The sequence below is a fragment of the Notamacropus eugenii genome, chromosome 6, assembly GCF_028372415.1.
Source record: "Notamacropus eugenii isolate mMacEug1 chromosome 6, mMacEug1.pri_v2, whole genome shotgun sequence".
Taxonomy (NCBI): Eukaryota; Metazoa; Chordata; class Mammalia; order Diprotodontia; family Macropodidae; genus Notamacropus; species Notamacropus eugenii.
In genome coordinates this window covers 206,110,392-206,137,475 of record NC_092877.1, presented here as the reverse complement: position 1 = coordinate 206,137,475, position 27,084 = coordinate 206,110,392, and the positions used below count along the sequence as shown (strand labels likewise).

At 36.8% G+C, this 27,084-nt stretch overlaps 1 protein-coding gene across 4 annotated transcripts; it reads left to right on the top strand.

Moving 5' to 3' along the window:
• The first annotated feature begins 102 nt into the window (after window positions 1-102).
• Window positions 103-22,761, top strand: UPF3A (UPF3A regulator of nonsense mediated mRNA decay). Of its 4 annotated transcripts, XM_072621853.1 has the most exons (11): window positions 103-488; window positions 2,914-3,020; window positions 5,242-5,348; window positions 6,217-6,315; window positions 6,414-6,524; window positions 10,837-10,892; window positions 11,026-11,184; window positions 14,626-14,786; window positions 16,130-16,204; window positions 18,802-18,839; window positions 20,234-20,787. In XM_072621853.1, exons 1-10 carry the CDS (start codon window positions 162-164, stop codon window positions 18,821-18,823), a joined length of 1,224 nt encoding a protein of 407 aa, XP_072477954.1. In that variant the 5' UTR covers window positions 103-161; the 3' UTR covers window positions 18,824-18,839; window positions 20,234-20,787. The 4 variants fall into 4 exon arrangements, with proteins under 4 accessions (XP_072477954.1, XP_072477953.1, XP_072477952.1 ...); XM_072621852.1 differs by lacking the exon at window positions 18,802-18,839 and having other exon boundaries at window positions 20,234-22,761; XM_072621851.1 differs by lacking the exon at window positions 18,802-18,839 and having other exon boundaries at window positions 16,130-16,368; window positions 20,234-22,761.
• Window positions 22,762-27,084: the final 4,323 nt, after the last annotated feature.

Sequence of the window (27,084 nt, the reverse complement as noted above, 5' to 3'; positions counted from 1 at the left end):
TTACAAGGAAGGGGTGGACGGTCACCAAGAAGCACGGCTGGCGGGCGGGGCCGGAGGGGGGGGGGGGGGGTAGCGCGCGAGCGTAGGCGGAGATCTCGCGAGTCTTCCTGACACTCCCCGAACGGGCGGGAGAAAGAGCCTGAGGCTGCGGCGGGTGCGTGATGCGGTCCGAGAAGGAGGCAGCCAGCGGGGCCGGGGGCTCTGGCGTCGGCGGCGCCGGGCGGGGATCGGGCGGCAAGGAGAAGCCGCCATTGCCGCCGCCGCCGCCGCCGCCACCGCCACCCCTGCCACCGCCCCCGGCATCTTCCCGCGGAGGGACAGCGATGGAGATCCAGTTCCGCCGCGAGTCGCCTCGGCGCGAAGCGGAGACGCCTCCGACCGCCGTGTCGGCCTCGGGCTGCGGGGGTGGCGGAAGCAGCGGCGGAGGCGGCGGTGGCGGAGGAGGCGGCAGCAAGCCGCGGGAGGAGAAGAAAACGGTCCTGAGCAAGGTGGGGGGGCGCCTGGGGGGGAGGGGCGGCCGGGGCTCGCGGCCCGGGGTCGGCGGGGGAGGGTCTCGCGGCGGGAGGAAGGGACTGCGCGGAGGCGGCCGCCCCGGGAGGAAGGAGGAGGGAAGGAGGGACAGCGGACGAGCTTTCAGGACCGGGGAGAGCGCCCCGAGCCCGGGGCGCCGGCGGCCGTGGAGGAGGGGCGGAGGCGCAGCCCGGCGGGGCCGCCGTGGGAGGCGGCCGCGCGGGGGGCCGACCACCGGAGCCCCGGGCGGTCCTTTCCTCGTCTCCTCCCGAGCGTGACTTTGTTCCCTCCCTTAGGGCGAGGTGGAAGTCACCTCAGACATTTGGACTTGTAATTGTGTTTAAAATGAAAGTCGAACGTCGTTCCCCGGCGCCCCGCACGGTGGATATCAGTGGGCGGCGTGGCCGCTCCTCCCCACCCGCGCCCAGCCCGCAGCTTCACGAATGCGCGGGGCTCCGGGGACCGACAGACAAAGGGGAGAGACGCTCCGCCGGCCCCTAGGGGGCGGGCTGGCCCGGTCCGCCTGACGTCACCCTCCCCACGCCTCCTGCGGGAGAGTGGAGGCTGCCTGGGGGCAGCCCGGGGGCAGGGTCGGACTCGGAGAAGGCTGGCGGAGAGTTCGTGCTCCGCAAAGCGGTAAGTTCTGATCGACCCAAGAAGAGCTGCGAATGGCGGCATGACCTGAGAATGCGGCTTTAAAGTGACCGTGGAGAAGAAAACCGTCCCCGAAGAATGGTCCACTCATGCACCTGAGGATATTTTTAAGAGATGAATGTGCTACAGAGAACCAGAATAGTTACTTACAATGCAGGCTGGCTAGTTAAAAAAAAGAAGCCCAGTATTTCAGAGTTCCGAGGACCCAGGCTGGAAAGGGTTACGGGGAGGCGGCAGTCCAGTCCAGCCTGTACCGAAACAGGAGCCTCTTCCCCGACCTCCCGTAGAAGTCCTTCGCCAGGAGGAGCCTGAAGATCTCCACTGCCTCCCTAGGCAGTCCATCCTGGTTTTGAATGGTTAGGAAGCATCTGTTTCTCTCCGTCTTGGGTTGTTTCTAGTTCTGCCCTCTGGGCTCAAACGGAACAAGTCTAATCCCTCTTCCACAGAGTGACCCTTCAAACACTTGAACACCAGGTCTCATACATCTCCTAAGTAACCTCTTCTCCAGGCCAGGTGGCTCTGCTTCCTTCCACTGAACCTCCTATCTCATTCTTTCTCATCTCTTCTCCATCTTGATCACCACGCTGACCACTGTGTTCCATATTTACTCTTAACCAGGGCAGGCTACAGCGGAATGGCCTGCTTCCTGTTTGATCTCTTTTTGTCTTCATGCAGCCCAGAATCACACTGACTAGTCTGTGTATGTTCATCTTATTCCAAGGCTGTATGTGCCTAAATCTAGTTACCAACAAATACACTTTTAATTAGACTATCTTCTCTTACTCTGATCACCTAGTATTTTCCAATTTCATAATGTAATACAAATAAATGCATGTAGAGTGCAGAGAATGACAATTTTTTGTTGAAATAAGAAACAAAAAGTATTTTGGGGAAAGAAACACCTTGCAAAATAATCCTGAATTGATTCAAAGATTAGAAGCATCAAAGGAGCTTGGGCAGGTTACCTAACTCTCTGGGCCAAAGTTTCTTTGTCATTAAAGTAAAATTAGATGACCTTAGAGGTCACATATAATTCTAAGTCTATGGTACTGTGATCCTGTAAAGGTCTTGTTGGGTTGAATGGAAAGTGGATAACATTTTATATCTTCTTTCCAAACAAATGGAAAACCTAAATGACTAAGAGGACTGTTGAGAATTCAGTACTTCATATTTTTTGATTCAGTGATTTTTGTGTAAATGTTGGTAGTTATGTCCAGTCTGTAGCTATTATGCATAAAAAAGATACCTGTGTCTATTACAGAGGCAGTGTGGAATGTCGGATAGGGCCCTGAGCCTGAAGTCTGAAAGATTGTATTTCAAATCCTACCTCTGGTACCTGGGGGTTAGGTGCCCTTGGGCAAGTCTTTTAAACTCTTCTATTTCATAGTCTTAGGCACAGATCCTTCAGGTATTTATGTACTCTGTCCTGGCACAGAGCCTTCTTTAACAGTCTATCTCTTCTGTAGTAATGAAAAGGTTATAGATAGAATTCATTACTTAAGGAGACGTCTGAACCTCACTGAACAGCAGTGAAGTGTTTGTTTAAGCAACATCATCAACAGATTTGGAGACTAACAGCCTCTCTGCCTCTCATCTCCTAATACAGTCTTCATCCTTTCCTAAAATTTGTTGTTTTTGATTAACTCATAATCTGGACAGGAGCTGAGTCTATTTTATACGGGAATTAGAATGTAATTGGTACTTAAGAAAAGTAGTAAGTTTAATAACTTTTTTTCTTGTATTTTTCAGGTAGTTATTCGTCGACTTCCTCCCAGTCTTACCAAGGAGCAACTGGAGGAACAGTTACATCCACTTCCTGCTCATGATTACTTTGAATTTTGTACGGCTGATCCCAGGTGAGAAGGACCTATTTTTCAACACAAAGAAGCCAAGAAGTATATTGTCCAGTAATGAACAGTTACATAGAAAACAAAAATTTCTCCCCCTTCCTATAACCCCTTTCATATGTGTTCACAGTTCACTGTGCATATTTTCTGTATAAATTACCACTCTAAATTAGTAAATCATTTTTTTAAGCATGTGTTTCTTCATATATATCACTAGATAGTCATTTATTTCAGTTGTCCTGGAAGACATGGGAATGAATTCTTCCTCAGTAGTTGAATTTCTGATGACTATAAACAAAGGTGGAATCATGCTAAAATTATTTTTTCCCCTTTGGTGTTCTGAGTTCCCTCCTACTTTGTTGATGTTTCAAAAGCAAACCATGATTAAATGGACATTAAATTTTCTCTAAAGGCAAATTAGAGAAAATTTTTCTCTTACCTTCACTTTGGAATGAAAAAAATAGAGTTGTGTCCTTGACATCTAGTTTTGTAACATTTTAGGTGAACTTTTTGTTATATGAATCTTTTCATGTGACTGTTCCTCAGAAAACTTTACAAATTTTCATTTTTTAATTTAAGAAAGAAACTTTAAAGTAGCAGATCTGTACGGACTTCTTTTCTAGTGACTCTCCAGAAGCAGCATGGTACACATTGTACAGTGTTTCCCACTTGGGGCCCTCACAACTGATTAGGTGACCCTCACACCATTTTGTGCCTTTGTGACAAGAGAAACAGCAGTGGAATTTTGAATCATGTTGAATGGCCAAACCTAAAAAAGCAATCAGTAAGTTCCCATCTATGTAAGAACATAAGGCTCCATTGAACTCAGAATTCTGTTCTGCCAGAAGCATCAAGGAAAGTCTTTGGAAAAGGGTGGATTATTCTCCTGTGGATCATATACAAAAGCCAGGAGTTTATTCTAAATATCTTAGATTCCCCTGAGAATTTGTCATATTTTTTTCGTGTATTCATTTGTCTTAACTCTTTTTAAATACTTTTAACTTCTCAGATGTCGAGTTCCATAAATTTATTGCCCATTTTGTAAAGTAGGCTTCCTATTTATCTTATCTTGCTGTTATTTTAATATCCTGGATTTTGTTAAACAAATCTGGGTTCACCATTTGTGAACAGCTGTCATCTTTACAGTCTGAAGATTTCTAATTCCTTAAGCATTTTCTAATATAGTATCTTTCATATCACCTTGAACCTTAATCATTTTAGTTGTATACTTTGGATATTTTCTTGTTTTGTTTTGTTTTTGTTTTTGTTTTTGTTTTTTGAGGTATGGCAGTGAGAACTGCTCATATTACTCCAGGGAAAAATTCAATATGGAATTAATTTTTTAAGTGTAGAATGATGTTTTGTTTCCAACTTACTGTCCATTTTTCTCTCGAGCACCTCGCAAATTGTATTGCTGTTAGTATTTATAATAAAGTATTACATTTATGCATTACACACTAATGTCTCCAGTCTGGAAAATAAATTCTCTAACAGTCCTTTGACAGTATAAGAAATATCTCAACTGTGGCTTGTGTGTTGCCTAATATATCATTTCTTTTATCTTTCTATATTTTTGAAACTAAGAACACTAAAGGACTGTGATTTTGTGACTATGCATTTTTCGTTACCTTCTCCTAAATTAATAGGATTTCTTAATAATTGAATGACTGTATTTTGTGACCTGAAATCTAGAATCATGACACATTTGAGCTATCAGGACCCTAGACATCATCTAGTTCAGCCTCTTTATTTTCCAGGTGAGGAAAACAAGCTCTGAAAGATTGAGTGATTTTGCCTAAGGTTAAAGTACCACTAGTCTAGCAGAAAGCTAGAGTCAAACCCAGAGCTTGCTTGTATCATTCTGTACCCTAAAACATGATAATCCAATGTTTGGTAGATTGATATTTACACTAATTTTTAAATCCATAATTAGGTTCACTATTCTAGGTCCCATCAGTATGAATAGGAATTTGTTAGACGAAATTAAGAAAAATGTTTCCAAGAGTTCATGAGAAAAGTAAGAGTATAATTTCAGAAACATATAATTGTAATGTCTACTATTTATTTTTCTAATACATACAAATAAATCCTTTTTCTCTAGAGAGATCTTTAAATTTTATCAAGGAGATCTGAATTAGGAGATGTTCAAGATTATTATTGCCTTGAATCTTTTTTTCTTATTTTTTGAGTATTACACCCTAATTTATTATACTATTATCTCTTCTTTTAGTCTTTATCCTCATCTTTACTCAAGAGCATACATTAATTTTCGAAATCCTGATGACATCCTTCTTTTTAGAGACCGTTTTGATGGCTATGTCTTCATTGATAGTAAAGGTCAGATCACTGACATTTTTGGATTTATTACAAACTTTGAGTTTATAAATGTTTTGCTGAAATAATTTTGATTTACAAGTATTTAATATGAGTAATTCTAACATCTTAGAGAATTGTTTCTAAAAAATACTTCTATAAAAGGTTTTGTGTAATTATTAATTCCATCCAGAATGTTGGGCAGTAATTTACATAAATTAATGTTCTTATGATTATGTGACAATACTAACCACGTCATCAAAAGTTTTATACACTGTGGTAGTATCTGGCATTTATTTATCTACCCAGCATTTTTATCTGGCATTATTCAAGAATGTGGCATTTCTCATAAGTGAGTTTTACAGATAATTGAAATGTAATTCCTTGAACATCAAAAAAGAATCACAAACATTTTGTATATATAGACCTTGTAAAATGTATTGCATACTCTACTTTTTTTGTAAGCAGAGTATACTGGAAATAATTTTTTGTATGTAATTAAGAGTCATCATGACAACCTGCTCTGCTGTAATATAGTGAGAACCCTTGGTGCAATTGAAGCATGTAGAGCTTTTTGCCTCTATATAAAAGAATACCATAATGTTATACTATTGAATTCTAAGGTCTACTCTTTATAGATTTTCTGTCTCTTGCCTTGCTCTCAGGCCATTTCATATGTATTCATATGTCCCAGGTTTCCTTAAAGTGATGTATGAGTAGTTTGGAAGCCATCTAAGAAGTAATAATAAATTATCATTGCCATACAATTCTCCCTTTTTGCTTAATTTCGTATTATTCAAGTAGGTGGTTAATTTTCCTCACAAATATAGTTCCATGTTTTTAAAAGACATGTGATATAACGTAAAACATATTGTGATATTTGCTCCCTAAGGTCTGGAATATCCTGCTGTAGTAGAATTTGCTCCATTCCAAAAGATTTCCAAAAAGAAATTAAAGAAAAAAGATGCCAAAGCAGGGAGCATTGAAGAAGGTAATCTCTTTTAAAGAATGCTCAATTAAAAATAGACTCAGTTTATCTGCTAGCATCTGTCAAACTTCTGGGAAATAATTTTTCATTCTTATTTACAGATCCAGAGTATAGGAAGTTTCTAGAAACCTATTGTGTTGAGGAGGAGAAAATAAGTGCCAATCCTGAAACTCTCTTGGGAGAGATTGAGGCAAAGACGCGGGAGCTCATTGGTCTGTTTTGCTTGCTTTTTTTCCTTCCCTTTCTTCCTTTTATACAGATTTTTTAGGTATATACTCAACTTTTCTTTTTTATGGGGAAATAAAAATATATTGTTGGATTGGAAGCAATTAAACATACTCCCTCAGTGACTGTGAAAGGTTGTCAGCTTCTAAAAATCTTACAGTGTGGAAAATACACGAATTTTCAGATGGCAAATGGTAGAAAAAGTCATGAACGATTCCAAATGAGCATTTGTTTAGGCCTTTTGAACTTCCTATTCCTGGCAGCTTTTTTTTTTTCATGCAAGGAGAGAAATAGAATGTTTATGATGTGTAAATCAGTGCTCTTTGAAAAGAGAGTAATCATAGTAGCCTGTCACTGAAAAAAGTTTTTTGCCTCAAAGTTGCTATTTTACATTCTTTCAGAAGAGATGCATTGGTCAAACCTAGAAAATTAAGGAATAGGATTAACCATTACTAAAAAATTCTGATTTGATTCCACGCTTTTGCTTTTTGCTTTTTTGCTATTGAAAGCTGACAGTGTTGGGGAATAAATAACTCTTGGTAGCATCTCCATTTAGAAAAAAAAAAGTGCAAGCTCTGAAGATCAAGTTATTTATCCTTTACTAGAAAGTTGAGGGGGGAAAGTTTACTTGAAATGGGGATTCTTAACTTTTTTTGTGTTGTGGACCCCTTTGGCAATCTGAAACCTATGAACCTTTTCTCAAAATATTGTTTTTAAAATAATTGAAGGAAATGCTAAATTTAATTAGAGGTTAATGGAAATAGAGATATAATTGTTTTCCCATCCAGGTTCTCATAACTTCTGATATCTTTCCAAAGACTCAATGGAAGGTCCTGGGACCCTAGGTTAAAAACCTTTGACTTAGAGTCATGTGCACGTAAAATCTAGGAACAATATGCTTCCAGTTTTCAGACTTGCCATTTAAGCATGCATATATAGTTCTCTTGGATCTAAAGGCCTTCAAGTAACAGTTATTTATTATTAATGTTATATGTTAATGAGCTTTAAACCTAACAATGATATTTTTCTGTTTTCCATTAAAACAAGGGTGACTAAGAAATAGCATTCAGATCTTTCTCTTGGTAGTATAAATGAATATAATTTCGTTGTACTCTTACATTATCTTTTATCTTCCCACACAAGCCTCTTTCAGTTTAATTATAAAAGTATTCCTTGATCTGCCTGCTACGTGCTCAGCATTGTGTTAATCCAAGATGAATTCGCTACCAGTTTATACCAGAGTGAAGGATAATTAATTAATGGCAAACAAGGGCCCAACAAATGAAAGGAAAGCTTCTTATCCCATACAGTAAAAATGAGTGGTTGGTTGAGATTCAGGGGTTCTTATGTAATTTGCACCATCCTTGTTATGAGGATCAAATGAGTTGTGTAAAGTATTTTGTAAATCTTAAAAGTGCTGTGTAAATGTTGCTGCTGGTGATAGTGGTTATTATTATTTATAGTGATCCAGAATATCTTTAGAGACTAATAATAATTTCTTTAAAATGTTTCCTGTTCGGAAAAATCAGGGAGAAATGTAAATGTACAGCATCATTTAATTCATGGAGAAGTGATCAAAGGACTGGCATCATCTAAGAGTTCTGTCTTAGGTTTAAAATTCATTTCTTTTCTATTTCAGTAATTTCCTTATGATTTGGGTAAAATTATCCCCAATCTTGAAACTTATAAGTAAAAAAAGTTCTAAATGTAAACTCTTACCTTCCATTCACTTGAAAATTCCTCTCTTTTGCCTCTCAGTTTCAGAATCAAAGGCTTTCAGCTCACTGTAGGTGGTCTTTTGTTCTAATTTGAACTTTTTCAGGAATTGGCATAATTGGTTTCAGGAATTGAGAAATATTAGGAAATCTAGGTATTAATTATGACACTAATTAATTTTGTTAATGAAAATATTCAGATAATCTCCCATGTTAGAATAAAATATCAAAAGAAGTGAATAGAGGGAGGATTATTTGAGTAAATTCTGCAAATAAATATTTTAGGCTTCTTGGATGAAGATCTAGTTGAAATAGAACTATCTGTCTTTAAGTGTAAGTAAGAGGATTATCCCACATAATAAATTTGGGGGCTTTGAAATATAGAGTAACATGAGTCACTATCATGTATGGTACCCTTGTAATTGGCTTGTCTGCTCTTTTGTATGTATGAAAAATTCTAAAAGGAAAGCAAACATTATTTGTAAAGACTTTTTACTTTTCATTTCTTCCTGCCTCTTCTTAAAATATTGCTTTAAATGGGGTGGGTTGGGTAAAAGAGAATATAAACTTTAATTCTTGATTCTTTCACCACTCCAGTGTTGTTTTGAGATACTTTTATTCCTTTTAAAATCAGATATCTACACCCAGGTGCATGCTCAGAAATCCATTAACTTAAATGATAATAGTATATAACTAATAGAATTGGACTATAGTTTCCCTTTCTGTTATCTTGTTTCTACATATTTAAGTATGGGATTTAATCTTAATGCAGATTGTTGTTCCTTTTTCTTAAGGAATTTTTATGACCAAGTGTGGAAAATGAAGATTAAATAGTAATGTCACTATAACCATATTGGGTAGCAGCAGTTAAGTAGTAGTCAGGCTCCTTCCCTTAGGCAATAAATATCATAATCTCACAACTTTTATTTGTGCATTGCAACAGAACAGTGGCTAACACTGAGAAGAATTTGGCATGTCAGTCATAAAACAAAGCCATATGGGTTGATTGTCTTGGTCATGTTAGCCTGATAAGCCAAATCCTGAAAAGACCTGGCTCAGTTTTGTGTCTCCCAATAGGTCCTGTCACTTTTTTCCAAATACAGTGCAGCTCTATACTGGCTAACTGGCATTCTTGAGTAACCTTAATCAACTTAATGCATACAGTAAGCCTACAGCCCAAAACACTGGGGTTTTTTTCATGGGTTTATGCTATAATGAAATTTCAGGGAACTTCAATTCCCCAGTTAAGATTTTTTTTAATGTGTACCTAATAAAGGAGTACCACTTTTCTAATAGTGATTCTCCTGCTTAGCCAGGTGATCCAGTGAAGAGAGTGCTGAGTTTGGGGTCAGGAAGACTTGAGTTTGAATCCTGCCTCAGACAGTTGTTAGTTTTGTGACCCTGAGCAAGTCATTTCTCTGGGCCTCAATTTCCTCATCTGTAAAATGACTCTAATAACAGTATCAGCCTCACAGAATTGTTGTATAGGTCAAATGAGATATGTAAAGCATGCTGCAAATCTTAAAAATGCTCTACAAATTCTGGTGGTTATTCCCCAAAAGGCCCAAGGGATAATAGCTGAAAGATTTATATACCAGAGTTGCTTTGGTTAGCTCAGTTTGACTTTGGATCAATTTGGATCCTAGGAATACCTGGGAAGGGCCTAAAATGGATTGCTTTAGAAACATTTTCCATTTGGAGATTCCTGAGGCTACCCAGGAATAGAATGGATCTAAACAATCTTCCATATCTTTTCACATGTCAAGAATTTGATTCTGCAGAACAAGAATGAGTCACCCACTCTGACTTGAAACAAATGCCTGTGGTCCTACTCTACTGTGGATTTGTATTCCCTGACCTTCACCTAAACCAAATCAAACTCTACCTCTAGGGTGAGGGCATGACATGTTTCCTGGAACATTCATTCCATAGTGTTTGGTGCTTTGTGAGACACTACTGTCACTTGCAGTCATTAAAAATATTCTTCAAGGTTGGAAGAAATATTTTAAGGTGTGTATCTTTTATGTGGTTATAAAAAATTTGAGGCTGATTTGTTAGAATATATATTGCAAGGAATTAAAAGGATGTGTGTGTATAATAGACATGAAATTGTTCATACCACTGTCTTTGGAGAGCAGAAAAGGAAGATCCCAGGGGGGATATAGGGGGAATAATACATATAAAGAACAAATAAATGTGTTATTACCTAAATGTGTCCTTAAAAAATATGCTGTTAATAAGCACAGATGTCCAAATTGGACATACAGGTGATATGTATGTAGAACAATTAAGAAGTCAAATGCATCTTAATTTATTTTAGTGGCATGTTAAAGCACTAATAGGCCAGTTAACGAATCATCATTTCAAAACTTCTGCTCTCTCTGCAATTGTAGTGATAATTACCATGATTGCTTGACCTAGTAGTGAATTCTGTCCAGCATTCAGAATATGTTCACTCTTAAGATAAAATGAATAGCACTGTTTAATGCTTATTTCATTTAAATATTAAAACAAGAACAAATGTTTTTTAAAAGACTACTTCTTTTAGGAATTACATACCACATCATAATTTTTTGTGTTTTAGCTAGAAGAACAACACCTCTTTTGGAATACATTAAAAATAGAAAGTTAGAGAAACAGGTAGGTTTGGTCTTTTATCTTATGAACAATCTTTCTGTTTGTACTTACTTTTATTTATAAAATATAAATATTTTATGTTTATTATATTTTTTTATTTTGGACCATTTATATAAACAATTCTCCACATCTTCAGAGAATTCGAGAAGAAAAAAGGGAAGAACGAAGGAGAAGGGAGTTAGAGAAGAAGCGCTTAAGAGAAGAAGAGAAAAGAAAACGCAGAGAAGAGGAAAGACGTAAGAGAAAAGAAGCTGAGAAACAAAAGAAAATTGCTGAAAAAGAGATAAGAATCAAGGTAATTTGGGAAGATCTTTTAAAGTTTTTTTTTAAATTATATTTAACAAGTGATATTTTTGACTAGTGGCTTGCAGTTTTCAAGGTGTTTCTGTATGAACGCTAGTGATCCGTGGTCGTTAAGACATTGCTTCAAATAATTTTTGTCAGTAGTTAGTGGATGAATACCTTGCTCCCCTTGTGACCATTGGCATACATTTAAAAATGACTGGACTTAGGGATGCTGCCTGTGCATGTGAAACATTTTTTCTTGCTGCAAAATGAACTTACTCCCACAAAAATCAGACTTTCAATCTTGGCCTCATTAGTACTTTGTTTTAACCAACTGAGTTAACCAACTTAAACTTTGGCCCCAGAAATTGTATATCACTTAGGTGAAGATCATTGGGTTATAGGACACTAACAGCCTTTTAAAAGGTTTTTATTACTTACTTATCAATGTGCCTAACATACTTTTCCTCTTCTAGAGCTAGCATTAATCTCCTCACCTAACTCAGTCTCACATTGAGATATTCACCAATCTATCAGCAAGCATTTATTAAGCATCTTGTATGTACCTGACACTGTGCTAAGTATTGAGAGTACAAAAATGATGTAGCAACAGCTTCTGCTTTCAAAAGCTACATGCTAATGGGGAAGATCGCATAAAAATATATACAGAACACATCCAAATAGATACAAAAGGACATTGGTGGACTGGGCAGAGAGCACTCTCAGCTGGAGGGCCCAGGAAAAAGGTCTCATGTGGAAGGTGGCACTTGAGCTGAGCTTTTTAAAAAACAAAACAAGATTTCTTAGAAGAATGGGTGAAGAGAAAGTGCAGGCTTGAAAGACACCAAGACAGAAAATGGTTTGTCTTGTGTGACGACCTTCAGGATGACCAGTTTGGTTAGACTATAGAGTACATAGAGATAAGTAATGTGTAATGTGGCCGAAAAGGTAAAAGGTAGAATGGGGCCAGGTTGTGAAGAACTTGAAATGCCAAATAAAGGAGTTTATATTCAATCCTAAAGGTCATTGGGGTCCACTGGAGTTTATTGAGTAGAAAAGTAACATGGTCAGACCATTGTTTTAGAAAAATCACTTTGGGGGAATGGCTGAATAAATTATGGTATATGAATGTAATGGAGTACTATTGTGCCATAAGAAATGATGAACAAGAAGACTTCAGAGAGGCCTGGAAGGACTTATATGACCTGATACTGAGTGAAAGGAACAGAACCAGGAGAACTTTGTGCACAGGAATGATCACAGTGTGTGAGAGTTTTTTCTGGTAGACTTGGAATTTTGTAATAACGCAAGAACTTCTTAAAAAAAAAAAATCCCAATGGTGGTTCTCAAGGCAAAATGCCTTCCACACTCAGAGAAAGAAATATGGAAGTCATTCGCAAAATGTAGCAGATCATGTTTGTGTATGTGTATGTTTTTGTGTATCATGTTTTGATTTGTTATATGATTTCTTTCATTTATTTTAGTCTGACTACATAGCATGACTATAGTGAAAATATACTCAATAGGCAAGTATATGTAGAACCTATACAGAATTATATGCAGTCGTGGGGAGGGAGGGGGGTAGTGAGGGGTAGGTGTGGGGGGGATAAAATCTCAATTGTATGGCAGTGATTGTTAAACATTAAAAAATTAAAAAAATTTAAAAAAAAATTAAAAAATCACTTTGTCAGCTCTGTGGAAGATGGATTGAAATCCATAGACTAGAGGCAGGGAGACTAATCAGGAGACTGTGGCAACAGTCCTGCCACAGTAATTATAAATCCAGCAGTTCTTTCCTTAAAAATTTAAGTATAATTACAATTGGAAAGGAACATCTTTTTAATTTATTACATAGTCTAATTTCACATGACAAGACTAAAATCCTGTTTTTTGATGAAAGTGGCAGCTTCTTGTAGTAGAAACCTGCTACCTTAAGTTCAAACTTACTAACACCTGAATGTGATTTGCATAATTCATATTCTTCCACCATTGCCTTGAATGATGGATACCAGTTTGTAGATGATAGCAAACCAGGTGAGGTGGTATCATCTTGGAGAATAAGATTAGAATCCAAAATGGCATTGAAAGGTAAAGAAATAAATAGTATAAGATTCATTAGGGTTCCTTCCTAAGGATCTATCATTGAAGGGTAGGTAGAAGACAAAATATGCAGAAACACTATTGGAAAAGATATTGTTTTGTGCAGATGTGGCAGAACAGAATCTTAGAAACTTAATGTACTACAAGCTGAAGTGAGTCATAATGTGCTTTTGTCACTAAATAAATCCAGAATTATTTGTAAATGGATGTATAAGAGTGCATAGGAAATTAAAGGTAACCTTAGCCTGTAGTCATCCTTTATTAATTCATTATGAAAATTCTTTGGTCTGTGTAGAAACTGAGCCTAAGAGTAATTCAAAAAATTTACAAAGAAGGGCCACCAATTTGATAGTAACCTCTGTTAGGAAAAGATTAAGAAATTGAAGAAGAAGCAGAGGATTGAGTTAAGAGTTTTCCTTTCCTGAACAAAGGACTATGACAGAGGATAGCAAGCACCCATTTTCCATTTCCTGTGAGGATTTTAAAGAAGTATTAAGTATAAATTGCATCAGGAGGTGGGATTATCCTTACAGAGCAAATTTCTGACTTTGAAGATTGTTAGGTCACATTAGTTTTAAAGGTTAGACAACTTATTCCCTGTTGATTTTCAGTAATCATCTAGACATATCTCTGGAAATTTGGTGATCTTTTGAAGGAATCATTCCTCAGAGTCAGGAGATTGAGTCATTCTATGTGTTAACATTGTGCATGCATGCCTGAAATAAATGTTGCTTTACTTTATGTATGTTTTCTACTCATTCAGTAAAAATTAATCTTAATATCACTTTACTGGATTGCAACTCAAAGTGTAGTAGACCTGAGGAATTTGAAAACCTACACGGATCTCTCCCCAAAAATAGTTTTTAAAAAAATCTGAATTTACCCATGATACTAAAGTTTCTAAGACTATATAACAAAGAGCAAGGGGAAAGTTAAGGAAAGTCATCCAATACGACTAAGAGTCAAGTGAAATGTTTCTCAAGTTACTATCCAACTAATTCTGTTTCTGTGTCTGTAGACCAAGAAAAAGAATACTCTATTTTATTGAGTCCTTTTACGCCAGAAATTCTTAGCCATTTTTGTGTCATGGATCCCCTTGATAGGCTGGTGAAGCCTTTGAATCCCTTCTCAGAACCATGTAAATACAGAAAACAAAATACACAAAGGTTACAAAGGAAACCACTGATAACTGAAATAAAGTTCTCAAATTAAAAAAAAAAAATTTATACTCCCCAAGTTAAGAAATCCTGTTAAAATGATTCTCTAAGATATCTAAAGCCTTTATGGGCTGAGTAGCTTTTTTTGTATTTTGCTGTTTGGTTGATTTTTTAAAATCTATATCATTTTTCAGCTTCTTAAAAAACCTGAAAAGGGAGAGGAACCAGCAGTGGAGAAGCAAAAAGAAAAAGGAGAGGAAGCTGATATTGAAGAAGGAAAATGGGAAAAATCTTCCAGTTCTGGAAGCATAAAAACCAAACCTTTGGACAGTTCACTGAAAGAACTTAAGGAAAAGTGAGTCATAATCACAAACACAATAAATCCAAGACTCTAGTTGTTATTTAATGAATATGAGTTTATGTTTTACCAAATTATGTCAGTAACAAAATGACAAGTTCTACTATGTGTACTCATGCCTCCATTTTATAATGTTTTTATTACATGCCATCTAAATCCCTTGGGAACAATAATCCTGGTAGAATAGTGGTCTGTTTAATTCCTCAACTCTGATGTGCCCCCAGATAATAAGAGTACTGTGTCATAGAATAGTGGTTCTCAAACCCTAGCCTCTGGAGCCTTGGGGAAGTCAAATATTAATACATGAGGCCTGTAGATCAATACTGCAGTAAGCATTGTCATTTTAATCTTTATTATCTTCTGTAAAGTATGGAACATGACTCAATAATAAATATACCTATGTATTAATATTTTTCTAATGTATAGGTGCTATTGTAACCAACTACAAATCACTCAAGTGTTATTATTGAGTTGAGTAATTTTTTTGGTTATCCTGTGTTTTCTTAGTCAATAGATTCTAACAGTTTTCAAAAGGTTTGGGAACCACTGTAGAAAATAACATCGATAGGACACAGATTACTGTTTTTAAGTGGTGTTTCCATTAAATATGGCAGGCTGAAGGTTAGCTTTTCAGTGTTCGTACTGCAGTGATTTGACACTAAATCTTCTGTTTCCATTATTCAAAACCAATACCTACTTGATATAGTAGAACAGCATTGGAGACCCAGGTTCTAGATATTTTCTCCCAAAGAATCAGAGAGCATAGGAGCGTGGTGGGGAGGGGGAATAACAGCACCTTTTCCCTGTCATGCCCTGGTGTCTGTACATGCCTACATCCCCAGGCACCTGTCTCACACGTGCTAATGATGAGGGGTCTCTGTAGCATTATTCTGTGGAAACAGATTGACCATAGATTTCACATGGTCAGGGACTTCCAAGATCATCGAGCCAATGTGCTTCACTTTCCAGATGGAGAAGCTAAGGCTCAGGAAGGGTCTGGAGGGTCACAGGCCCTCAGACGCCACTGTGTTGTTCTGTGTCTGTTTGAATTCACAATGATAATATCCCTCGTTGGTGCCTCATCAAAATCAGTGCAAGTCTTATCACTGTGAGATTATTTACAGAGACAAGGAGGATTATGTGATAAATATCCACAGTGTCTTTTGCCTGGCATAAAATAATAGTCAATGGAATGAAATGGTTTAAAGAGGTTACATCAGGTTACAATTTCAATGCCTACATATGGTAAAATTGCACTTACTTCGGTTCCATGAAAAATTCAAATGACTGGCAAAACTGGGCAGAAACTAAACTTCTACTAATTTGTTACTAAACCTCAGGTCACAAAACGACAGTGATAAAGAACAAAGGGATATGGATAGAAGATTTCGAGAAAAAGAACCCGAAAGACAAAGGTATCGCTTGGACGATGGCAGAAAACATAGAACTCATTATGAGTTTGACAAGTTTTTAAGAAGGAATGAAGACGAGCTGAAATGGGGGAAAGGATACAACCAAGACAGAGGAAAGAAAGGGAACCACAACTACAGCTTCACTGTGGAGGCAGTAGACAAACTGGGTAAAGAGGACAAGTGTGATGACATGGCATCCAAAAAGGAGCGCATAAGAAATAAGGTTCTTTTATTCATTTAGGATAATCTTTCCTTTCTAAAACTATACTTCAAGGTCGATGGTTTTTACTTTTGCAAACTAAAACAATCTTTTCCAGGAATTGTTCTTTATTTAAGTGACGTTTTTAAAAAACAACAGCTTCTTTTAAAAGAAGAAGAAAATTAGCTTTGATTTTGATTCTCTGCTCTTTTGGGGGCGTGGGGGATTCACTGCACACTAGATCTAGCTAAGCACTTAGATCTAGAGCTTTATCGTAGGGAACCAAGTGTTTACAATATTTCAGTAGTAGTGACTAGAGCAGTTAGCATTATTCACTAAAAAACTGTACGTGTTGAAGTATAAACTAAGCCAACCAAAAATCTGTTCTAACAAAGTTCTAATTATTCATTAATAAAAGGTTTCGTTTAGCATGGAGCCAGAACAGTTTTGGAGTTCAGTGACCCATAGGCAGTCAGAATATTATCCTTCAGTGTAATAAGGAAAGCATAATTGGCATTTCATTAGTTGATGTTATATATTATTACTGCCATTAAGATTATTAAGGAATAATTGAACTAAGGTCTCCATAGCCAATGTAAAGCATAAAATTAAAATATTTCTCCTCTTGTTCCAACTAACGAACTCCATTCTTTGATTCACATTGAGTATGGGCACCTAGTGTTAGTTTCTATACACGTAACTTTAAAAAATAGAATCTGGAGATCCATAAAAAGTTTTTATAAAAGCATTTTCTGAAATTATGTATGTCAAAAAGTGCTTGGATATATTACTAAATTATCCATGGAATAGCAATTAGAGAGAGAACTAAAGAAGTCTACTTCTAATACTAGTTGTTAATTTTAGCTAAGTCTTGCTCTTCACTCCCACAAAAGCTTTTTACTGAATTTGCAAAATTATTCCTCTAATTTACTTATGGTAGTAGACACCAAGGAAAAAAGAAAAATACCCAAGGGCTTAGCTTGTGCGCATATCAAAAATCAAACCCAAAAGAATTGAGTTGCCTAGAAGACAAACTGTATGCAACTCATTAAATGGAGAAAAAAAACCCAAACTAGAAAGTATTACGTTCCTGACTTACAACCTGAACTTCTAAAATGTGCAGTGACTAGCCTTGAAGAGTACATAGTAACAAGGCCAAAAACATTTGCTTATAAAGTTCTTATTATGAGAGTACCTTCCCTTACATCTCCTGTTGGAATTTCACAGAGAATTTGGTTGCTCTTGTAGAAACTACTGTTTTCTAGTTGAATATTTGGTACTTAGATTTTAGTTATTGGTGTACATTGTTTTCTCAACTAGCCTTGTGAAATAGAGCCAGGCCATCTTTGCTTGCCATACCACAAAGGGCTGAATGCTGGGCTCGTATTCTCAGCCTAGCACTTTCCTCCCTCTCCTCTCCCAAAAAAGATTGCAGTATTCTCTGCATGTGTCAGGCTCTGGATTATAGCACTACGTAATCACAGTGTTGCATTCTTTTCAAAAATCCATTGCTGTGACCAACAGTAGAGTTGAAGAGGAAAGTTAGGAGCTAAAGGTGAATGGATAACAGGAAATGTATACAAAAGCAATGGAGAGTAAAAGTTGAGGGTCCTATTTGAAGCACAAGAATAACGGTATTTAGTTTGTTTGTGGCAGGGAAGAAAGTTTTTAAAGAGGGTTTTTTGTTATGAAATTTATGAAAAATAGGAGGTGGAGGTTAACAAGGATAGAAAGTCAAAGGAAGAAGTTTAATGTTTTGTACTATAACTGGTATACCAATTTCAGGAAAAATTTACACTGTCTCCATGTGTTTTCTTATTAATGGGTTACAGTTTAGGGGGGTTGTTTTCTCAAAAGAAAAATTATTTGATAGAGAATACATGAGACATCTGTGTTTTTCTTTGGGATCTTCAGGCCATCAGCCTCAGTATGAAACAGTGTCTCACTTCATCTTACGTTTCTCATTCTTTAGTGTAGTGTATGCCAAGCTTAGTAAACCTAGACTTAGGCTGTTATTTTTACAGTGGATTTACCTATTGAGCAGTGTCCCAAATAGTGCTTATACTGGCTTTAAATTTTATCCATTAAAAAACAATAGATTCCAGATTCAGATTTCAAAGCTTGCCCACAATGAATCTAAAGGTCTTGGTAGTTTCTTGATGTTAGAGAATGAATATAATTCAACCACATGTAAAGTTCTGGTATTGGCTTGATTGAGAAAACAAGTGTGCTCTTTGTACAATTGAAACGAATGCCATTTTTCTTTTATACTGTTGGTCTAACAATTATTTTTAGCAATAGCATAACAGTACCCAGTTTCTGTTAGAGGAGCACATAAATACTTCTGTGGATTAAATCTAATGATAATGTGATAGTAATAATAGTACTTTGTATTTAATAGCCCCTTTCTAATGAAGATCTGAAATCATTTTACAAATGGTAAGTACAAGACCAATTGTATATTTTTTGGATCTGATTTTTCATTCAGATCCATATATAAAAATACTAAAAGAAATAGGCAAAACTACCAACAATTCTTATTTACTCAGGCAAGCTTGACCCATTTACAATTGTATTTAAATTGAAACTAGTTTGAAATAGCTTGAATGGCCTCTTGACATTGAAGAATTTACATTCCTCAGGCAGAGGGGATTAGAACTTCCTCCTCTCCATTCTCCCACATTCTCCTTTTTGATCAGGATTACAACAAAGGAAGAGAGAATAAATTGACCATTTTGCATGTTGCACTGACTCTGTGCTATGATTCTTCCCAGTCACGTACTTTATATCTATAGATAGCCTTGCACATAGCAAAAAGGTAAAGAGTACAGAGATCACCAGGCTAGGATAGTCTCAGGCCTACCAACCTGCAAGTGGTAGCCAGGTCCAACGCTTTGTACGTTCTCCCACCTACGTATGGACAAAGAACATGCTATCCGTTCTTTATTTGGGCTGTTAGTGCCATAACACAGGGCCATTCCACTCATGCATGGATAGAAAAACACTTCTTCCCCCTTTTTTGGTGCAAGTCTTCCTAGATGGAATCGTGGAAGCCATCTCTCCATGTCCAAAGGGGTAAGAATTGGTCTCATGCATAATTTTTAGCAATCTGTCCTTTATCCCAATTATATTCTTTAGTCCTAAAACATTCTTTTCATAATACTGTGCTGTATATACCAGCTCCCTTCTTCTGTTTTCATTTATTTAATAGTTGTATTTAGTGCTTTTTAATAAGAAGAAATAAGAAGAAACATTGAAGTTGCATGGTACAGATAAGTAGAATTGAGCAGTCCATATTGAAACTCTTGACAGTTCATGTGTAATAAAAGTTCTTGATTCATTGATCAGTATGACTTGGTTTGTGACCCTGAAAGAAGCGCATTTGGGGTACTCCTTGTCACATTACACAATTTGCCTCATATGCCCACAGATATTTATAATGGATGAATTGTAAGAATTGATACCAAGGTAAATGGTTGCATTTTTTATCCCTCTCTAAGTAGGTGGGAAAATTTCATTACAAACTGAATTCTTAGGAGAATGCTAATATTCTTCACAAATTGCATTTTCCTGGAGGACAATTTAGTATCAGTTAGATATTATCTTCCCATATATTCACAGGTTCATTTTAGTTATTCTCAAAATGCTTGACTTCCAAGAGAAGTGTTTTTTAAGAGTCAGATTTTTTTTGGCTACAAGATTGTTTTTTTTATTTCCATAATTGATTAAAATGCAAAATGACATCATACCTGCAAGTTGATCATTTTTGAATCAAAGTTTCAAATGATGATTCCTTTAATGTAAATTCATTGTGTTTGCTTCTTTCAATGCAGGATCGTCCAGCCATGCAGTTATACCAGCCAGGAGCTCGCATTCGAACACGTACGGGCTCTACAAGTAAAACTCCTGACTGCGCTGCAAAGTCCTCTGAAGAGGCTTGTGATAGAAAAAGTGAGGTGGAGAATCCAGCAGGAGCTGCTTCTGAGAAGAGTGAAGAAGCAGAGTAGAACACCGTGCAAGGCAGATTGGTCACGGTTGTGAACAAGTTTCATTCTTACATAGTTAGAAAAGGGTACTAGAAGTGATTCCAGTGAAATAAGCCAAAACCCATAAAAAAAGGCATCCAATAATCATCCTATATGACAAAGATGTACTTTTTGTCCAGTTCTGGACTGGTGTTTTCTTAAGTTTACTCTGCTAGTGTAAACTAGTATTTATTTAGCTAAAAGAGAGAAAATTATCTCCTTCAGAAAATATTATGTCAAGAAAAATGAAGAAAATTAGTGTTGCATCAGTTTGAAATCTGAGGCACTTTAAATCTGTTCTGTGAATAACAATAACTTCATTGTTTGCACATTTGTGACAACATGACATGTTGATACCAGTACCTCATTGTGTTTGTGTTAGTTTTCTAAAAACTCTAGTGTCGGGTAAGTGTGACACAAAGTTTCCAGTTCTCATATTGTTATGGAATTTGTAATTCAGCCACTTTTGCCTTTTATGTTGTAAATATTTCCTAAGTTTTGACATTTACATTTTAAAACAAATCAATCTAACATAAATCTTAGCACTTCAACAATATGATACCTGATTTTATTTAAAATTATTTTGTGTTTGGGGCACTGACTTTTAAAAGAGATGATTTGATAGACATTTATGAACACATATGTTCATGCTTTACACACACTTTGGTTGTAGGATTTACCCAAAGTAATAAAATTTGCGGGGAGGGATGGGTAGGAATTAAATATGGCTACTATATTAATTCATTTTGCAGTTTTTAGACATTTTTAATGCACTGTGTCTTTTTAAATTGTCTGAAACTATGAACTACAGTATTTTGTCCTTTTAGCTAAATCTAAAAATGTTAGTTTACCTATAGCACTGTGCATTGAATGTTTTATTAAATACAACATTTTAGTGTTATGGATTTGAAAGTCCAATTATTGTATTTTTCAAGACATTTAATATATCAAGATTGAAAATACGATTCCTCCTACTTATGTTTAAATTCATCCAATTAGAATTTAAGTTCACTAATAAAATTTTTAAAATTAATTATTATAGAATCAAAGTACCATAGGGACTTAGATTTCAGAAATTGATGACCTACAAAATGTGCAGTCAGCATATGTCAGAAAAACCACAAGGATATGTCATGTCCCTTGGCTTTTCTCCATATACAACTCCTGGACTTTTAAGTTACACTGGATAATAAATGGTTCTAGGTGCAAAGAGGTCCCAGTGATCCACCTTATGGCTAACCCTGGCAAACTAGAATATGCTCAGACAAATCTTTTTTGGGTCTTTCATGATTCTAAGACACATATGTCCTGAAGGTCTGTGCATGCAGAAAAGGGTGCTGCATTTGGGGTCACAGGACCTGGGTTCCAATTATGGCTCTGCCACTTACTATGTAACCTTGGACAAGTCACCTAACTTCTCCGGCTTCCTTATCTGTAAAATGTGATGACCTGTAAGGTATCTTCCAGCTCTAAATCAGTGATCCTGTGTTCTCTTGAATATGCAAAAATCAGTAGCAGACCCCTAATTGGGCCACCTAAGGATCCTCCAGATAAAAAATGAGGTTTGTAGTTTTTCCACATAGACGACTAAGAGAAATTCCTTGATTCTTAGTCTCCACCTTTACCTCTAAATGCCAGATAACTCATTTTGGTTTGGCTCCTCTAGAGGAAGTGTGAGCAACCCCTGCCAAAATTGTTTTTAAGTGAGAGGTGCCCATTGAAGCGTGCCAAATATTAATAGCCATTTTTGAGAATTTTCTTTTTAGTGCCTCCCTTTTGTACTGTCCTTTACCGTTTATGCACTTTTGAATACATTGTCCGGAAAATAAGGCTAAGATTTGCCACAGGGTTTTTGTGAGAATCAAATGAAATCATGAAGAAAAGGCTTTAAGGGACTTGTTTAGGGACACATAATTGGTGACAATATAATTCAGTTTTAAAGCCTTTGTTGTTAAATGAAACTTCTCAATAACCTTTGTTTATATTGTATGTCACATAGTAAAAGTGCCCAAGAAAAAATTTTGAGTCTGGGAATTCTAGTTTATCAGGTTTTGTCAGAACCAAAATTCTCAAAGGAGCTCCCAGGCTTTTGGTCAGTGAACCAGATATGGTAGGTTTCATGGTCATTTCATTTAGTTTTCCCCAAAGTTTTGCTTTCTTTTTCAGTTTGAATTCCAGCATTTAGTTTCATTTAATTATTTGGCAATTTGCTTGTTTAAAAATCTTTTTCATTGCTTTTGAACCTTATGTTTAGAATTCAATCAACGTTATATTGATTAATTCAGAGCCTTTCCAGTAAATTGTGAATAAACACTTGAGTCGTTCTTCAAGCATAAGTTGAAATGCACAGAATCCTTGACTTTCTCTTCTCTTCTGTAATACATTTCTCTCCACACAATAATAACCAGGAGGTTGTGTGTCCTGGTGCCCAGTGAACAATTTCTATTCACAGGCTGTATGACTGTGCAAAGCATTTAGCCTGTCAGTGCATCAGGCATCTCTAAAACTAGAAGTTACAAATCAACTACTCATCTTCCTTCATGGAAAAAATTACCACAACAGATCTCTGCTGGTAAAATCTCAAATTTGGCCTCGTACCAAGAATAACAGTAGTCATGATGATAATGATAACAAAATACTTGGTAAGCAAAAAATCTGATAAAATTACTCTGGCACCAAATTTGCATAGTTAGTCCCATGGTGAAATGATGTTGCTGCTTGGAAAACTTGGTAAAATATTTTTAACATGTCCATTAGAAAATAGACAACATGAAATTAAATTCAATCAGAAATAGTTCACAATTTTAACAAATTCAACCAGAAAGTATTAAAGTTTTATAAATTGGATATTTTAAAGGCACCTGGAGAGGACTAAAGACGTGTCCCTTTTGCAAATTTGCAGGTGCATATATACAAATAATCACCTAATTTCTCTTGTAAATTCAGTTGTTTTTTTTTTTTACATAACTTTATTTAAGCAGAGCTTCCTTAATCTTTAAATGTGGTTCTTGAGTTATTCTTTTTATGATCTCTTAGCAACCATAATGCTTCTCATTATTACAGAAGCAGCAGTAACATTTTGCTTCAACACATGTTTACAGAGTACTGTGATGGGAGATTAAGAGAATTTAGGTCAAACTGGGTTTGGATCTCTGTCCTCATGCAGGTAAAAGGCTAATTAGTAGAGTGATGCCTTATATAGTGATAATGCAAAATAATTTAAGTGCTTTATAAGAAGGGTGGTATAGATAGAAAGGATAGAATTTAGCTACTGAGCTTGGAATTAGGAACTTAACTCTTTTGCAGTCCTGGAAAAGTCACACTTTAACCTTTGTGTCACTCGGATTTATCTAAGTTGAAGATAGTTTTCTTTGATATCCATTGGCAGAAGGAGTTTCCTAATTGACAAACTCATAAGCACAGCAAACAAGTTGTTAGGTCCAAGGGCTTTTGCAGAAAGGCTATTACATGGCTAGTTACTGCGAATGCTTATCATATTATTGGAGAGTTCCACACTGATCCTGGCCAGTTGCTCATGCCCTCGTGGGCTGAAGTTCTGATTAAATCAACTCTTTGGTTTTAAAAGTCATTGATCTGTCTATCCTGTAGCTCTGCTTCTTTGGAGCAGTGTCACTAGATACATGAATTTGTGGATCTACCAAAGAAGAATTTAACTGAGTCTCCACCTACTTGCAAAACCCCTCCTTTCTCAGGGAGTACTATCTATGCATGTGACCTTGGAATAGTAATGTTAGCTCTAAACAGAAAATTGCTTTGATACTGAATATCATGTTCAGAATCCAGCAAATAAACTGTATAATAACCAAAAGAGAATGCATAGTAAATTTATGAACACATGTCAAATTAGACAGCAAGTCCATCATTTTCAGTGACTGCAGAAGTCCCCCAGACCTCTGACGTTGGATTGCAACTGAAAAATCATGTAACATGGTCAGTGGAGCCAGGTGTGTAGCCCCAGCAAGAGGAAGCCTGCTCCTGCCCTTTTTGTGCCCTGCCTATTATCCCCTCTGCCCCAGAAGCAGGGAAAGGTAGGCAGATCCAGAGGATTACCTTACTACATGGCCAGTACTCAGAACAAGTTTACTATATCATAAATACGGATGTTAAAATCTAAAAGCCCAGGCAAAGCTGTAAGAATTAAGAAGTTAACATAAAAGCAAGAGAGAGCTGGCATCTCAGCCTTTGGGCCCCTTATAGAATGGCATGTATTTAGCTCAGCTGTAATTAGCTTAGCTTCTAGTTATGTGAGTAGCCAACATGTATATAGTAGTTTAAGGTCAACAGTTCTTTCCCCTCACCAGACCTGTGAGGTAGGTAGTGTTATTTCTATTTTACAATTGAGGAAATAGGTTCACAGTGTTGTAGACTGGATTCAAACTTGTGGTTGATAGTTTCTCTTATTCCTGGTTTATTTCACCCTCATTTTGAAATGACAGTTTTGGGGGTATGCTAATTCCCAATCTCTTAAAGTTGACATTGTCTCCACAATTTGAATGTTAAATATAACCAGAAGTAAAATGAGATTGAGGGGAAGAAAGGGGAGAAAGAGGGTGGAATTGAGTTGAGTAACTCAAAAGTAACACCTTCCTAATCATCTCCCCAAGGAGTCATTACCTACAGTTAAACAACTGTGCCCATAATTGTTTTCTAAGGCAGGATTTTCCAAACAGGAATGGAGAGGAGGGGAAGTGATGCAAAATGTCCAAATTTATTGAATATTTTTAGTTTAACTCCCACATAACTGTGTCTACCTGTTTGAGTCAAAGCAAGGCTCAAATCAAATTCAACAATTTTGAAACAGTGAATTAAATGATGAAGGCAGTGTGGTGATAATTTGAAGATATGCAAGATGTCAAATGTGAGTGCACGTTTGTCCAATGTTGATTTACCATCATCTTTGTAGCACTTGAGCTCCATTTGAACATAAAGTATGCAGACTGAAGGTTAAACCATCGGTATGGAAATTAAAAGTATAATACCTGTTACTTTTCACAATGGCACTCATCTTGAGTACAGAGTAACAAGGTGAATGTTTTTAATTGACATAATGCAAAAACCTACTATTTGAAATTGTCAGCAATGACATTTAAATGCAAATCTCCTAAATTTTTTGTTGTTTCTAACTTAAGTGAAAAATATCCATTTGTGATGGATAAGTACATAACCAATTTGGAGAAAAAACCCTCTGGGTCACCTGAAACTACAGAAATCTAAAGTAAAGGGCCCAGATCCAAAAAGAGTTATCAACTACGTTGGCCTTTGGGATTAACAAGTATTTTAGAATTAGTATTTTTAGTATTTAAGGAAAGTGGCCTGGGTTGGCTTTGTGTGAATGAATGCTTTACTTGGAAAGAAGATAAACTTGACAAACAGCAGCGTCTTGAAAGCATGCATGCAGAATGCATGCAGCATGAGAAATGAAGGAAAAGGTACTTTCAGAAAGCAAAAACATTTTCAAAACTTAATCTTTGAAATCAAAAGGATTGCTTACATCATAAAAAGTTGTAAAACAGCGAACTGTAAAAAGTCTTCAGTAAAAGAAAACTGGTGTTTCCTATAGCTGCTCATGGGAGCAGGATGCTTTTCGAATGATGTCACAAGCAATCTTAGATTTTTGCAGAGAGCGTATTGGGAAGGAGAATTGCCCACATCTGAAAATCTTTGTAACCAAGTAACTGAGAAACCAGAATTGCCCTGTCTTGTATAAATGTATGAAATAATAGATGTAGTTAAAGATTTGTTTGGGTAATCAATCATTTAACAAACATTAAGCGCCTAATATGTGCCAGAGAAGTTTTGTTTTTTTTTTTTTGATACAAACCTATCAATGGGAATTCCACATCAAGGTAAAATTTCAATATAACTAATGGATACTTACTGAGAACTATATAATGTAGGAAATTTGTACTGAACTGCATTGTTGGAATTCAATCAAAAAGTGCTGACTGGGTTCAAATCTTACCTCTTGTTACAGGAAAGCATAATTATATTTGAAAAAAATAGCTAGGCTTGTTTTAGGGAATGTTGGAAGGGGAGTAATTTTTTTTTCATTAAAAAAGGGTAGGGCAATGTTACATAAAATTTGAAAATGACATCGGGATCTAACTGTAAAACCCAGGTCATGGAATTAAAACTTATTGAGCCATGCCACCCTTCACCTCAGTAGCTCAAAATACTTAACAGTATGTTCACTTACTGAGCTTCCTAAAAGCTGGACCTGTGAAAGGATTTGGAAAGGCAAATAATTTGTCCATATTATATAGAAAGGTGGTACAGGGAGGAGAAGATTTCAGTCATCTGGAGTCCTTCAGTGATCTTATTGCATGTGTCTACGTTTATTATGGTATTCTGTCTAATATACTAGATGTAAATGACATTGTTCTTCACTAAAGCAGTGGTTCCCAAACTTAATAGTTATGTGCCTAGTCAGAGGCTATCGCCATAGTCCAGGTGAGAGGTAATGGAGCCCTGAGCTAGGTAATTAGAAGGAAAGTTATAAAAGATGTGGAAATAGAAACAAGATTTTGGTAGCTGATTTGGATCCATGTAACAAGAGGCAGCTGTGTAACGCACTGGATAGAGTGCTGGGCCTGAAGTCAGGAAGACTCATTCATCTACATAAATTCTAATCTGGCCTT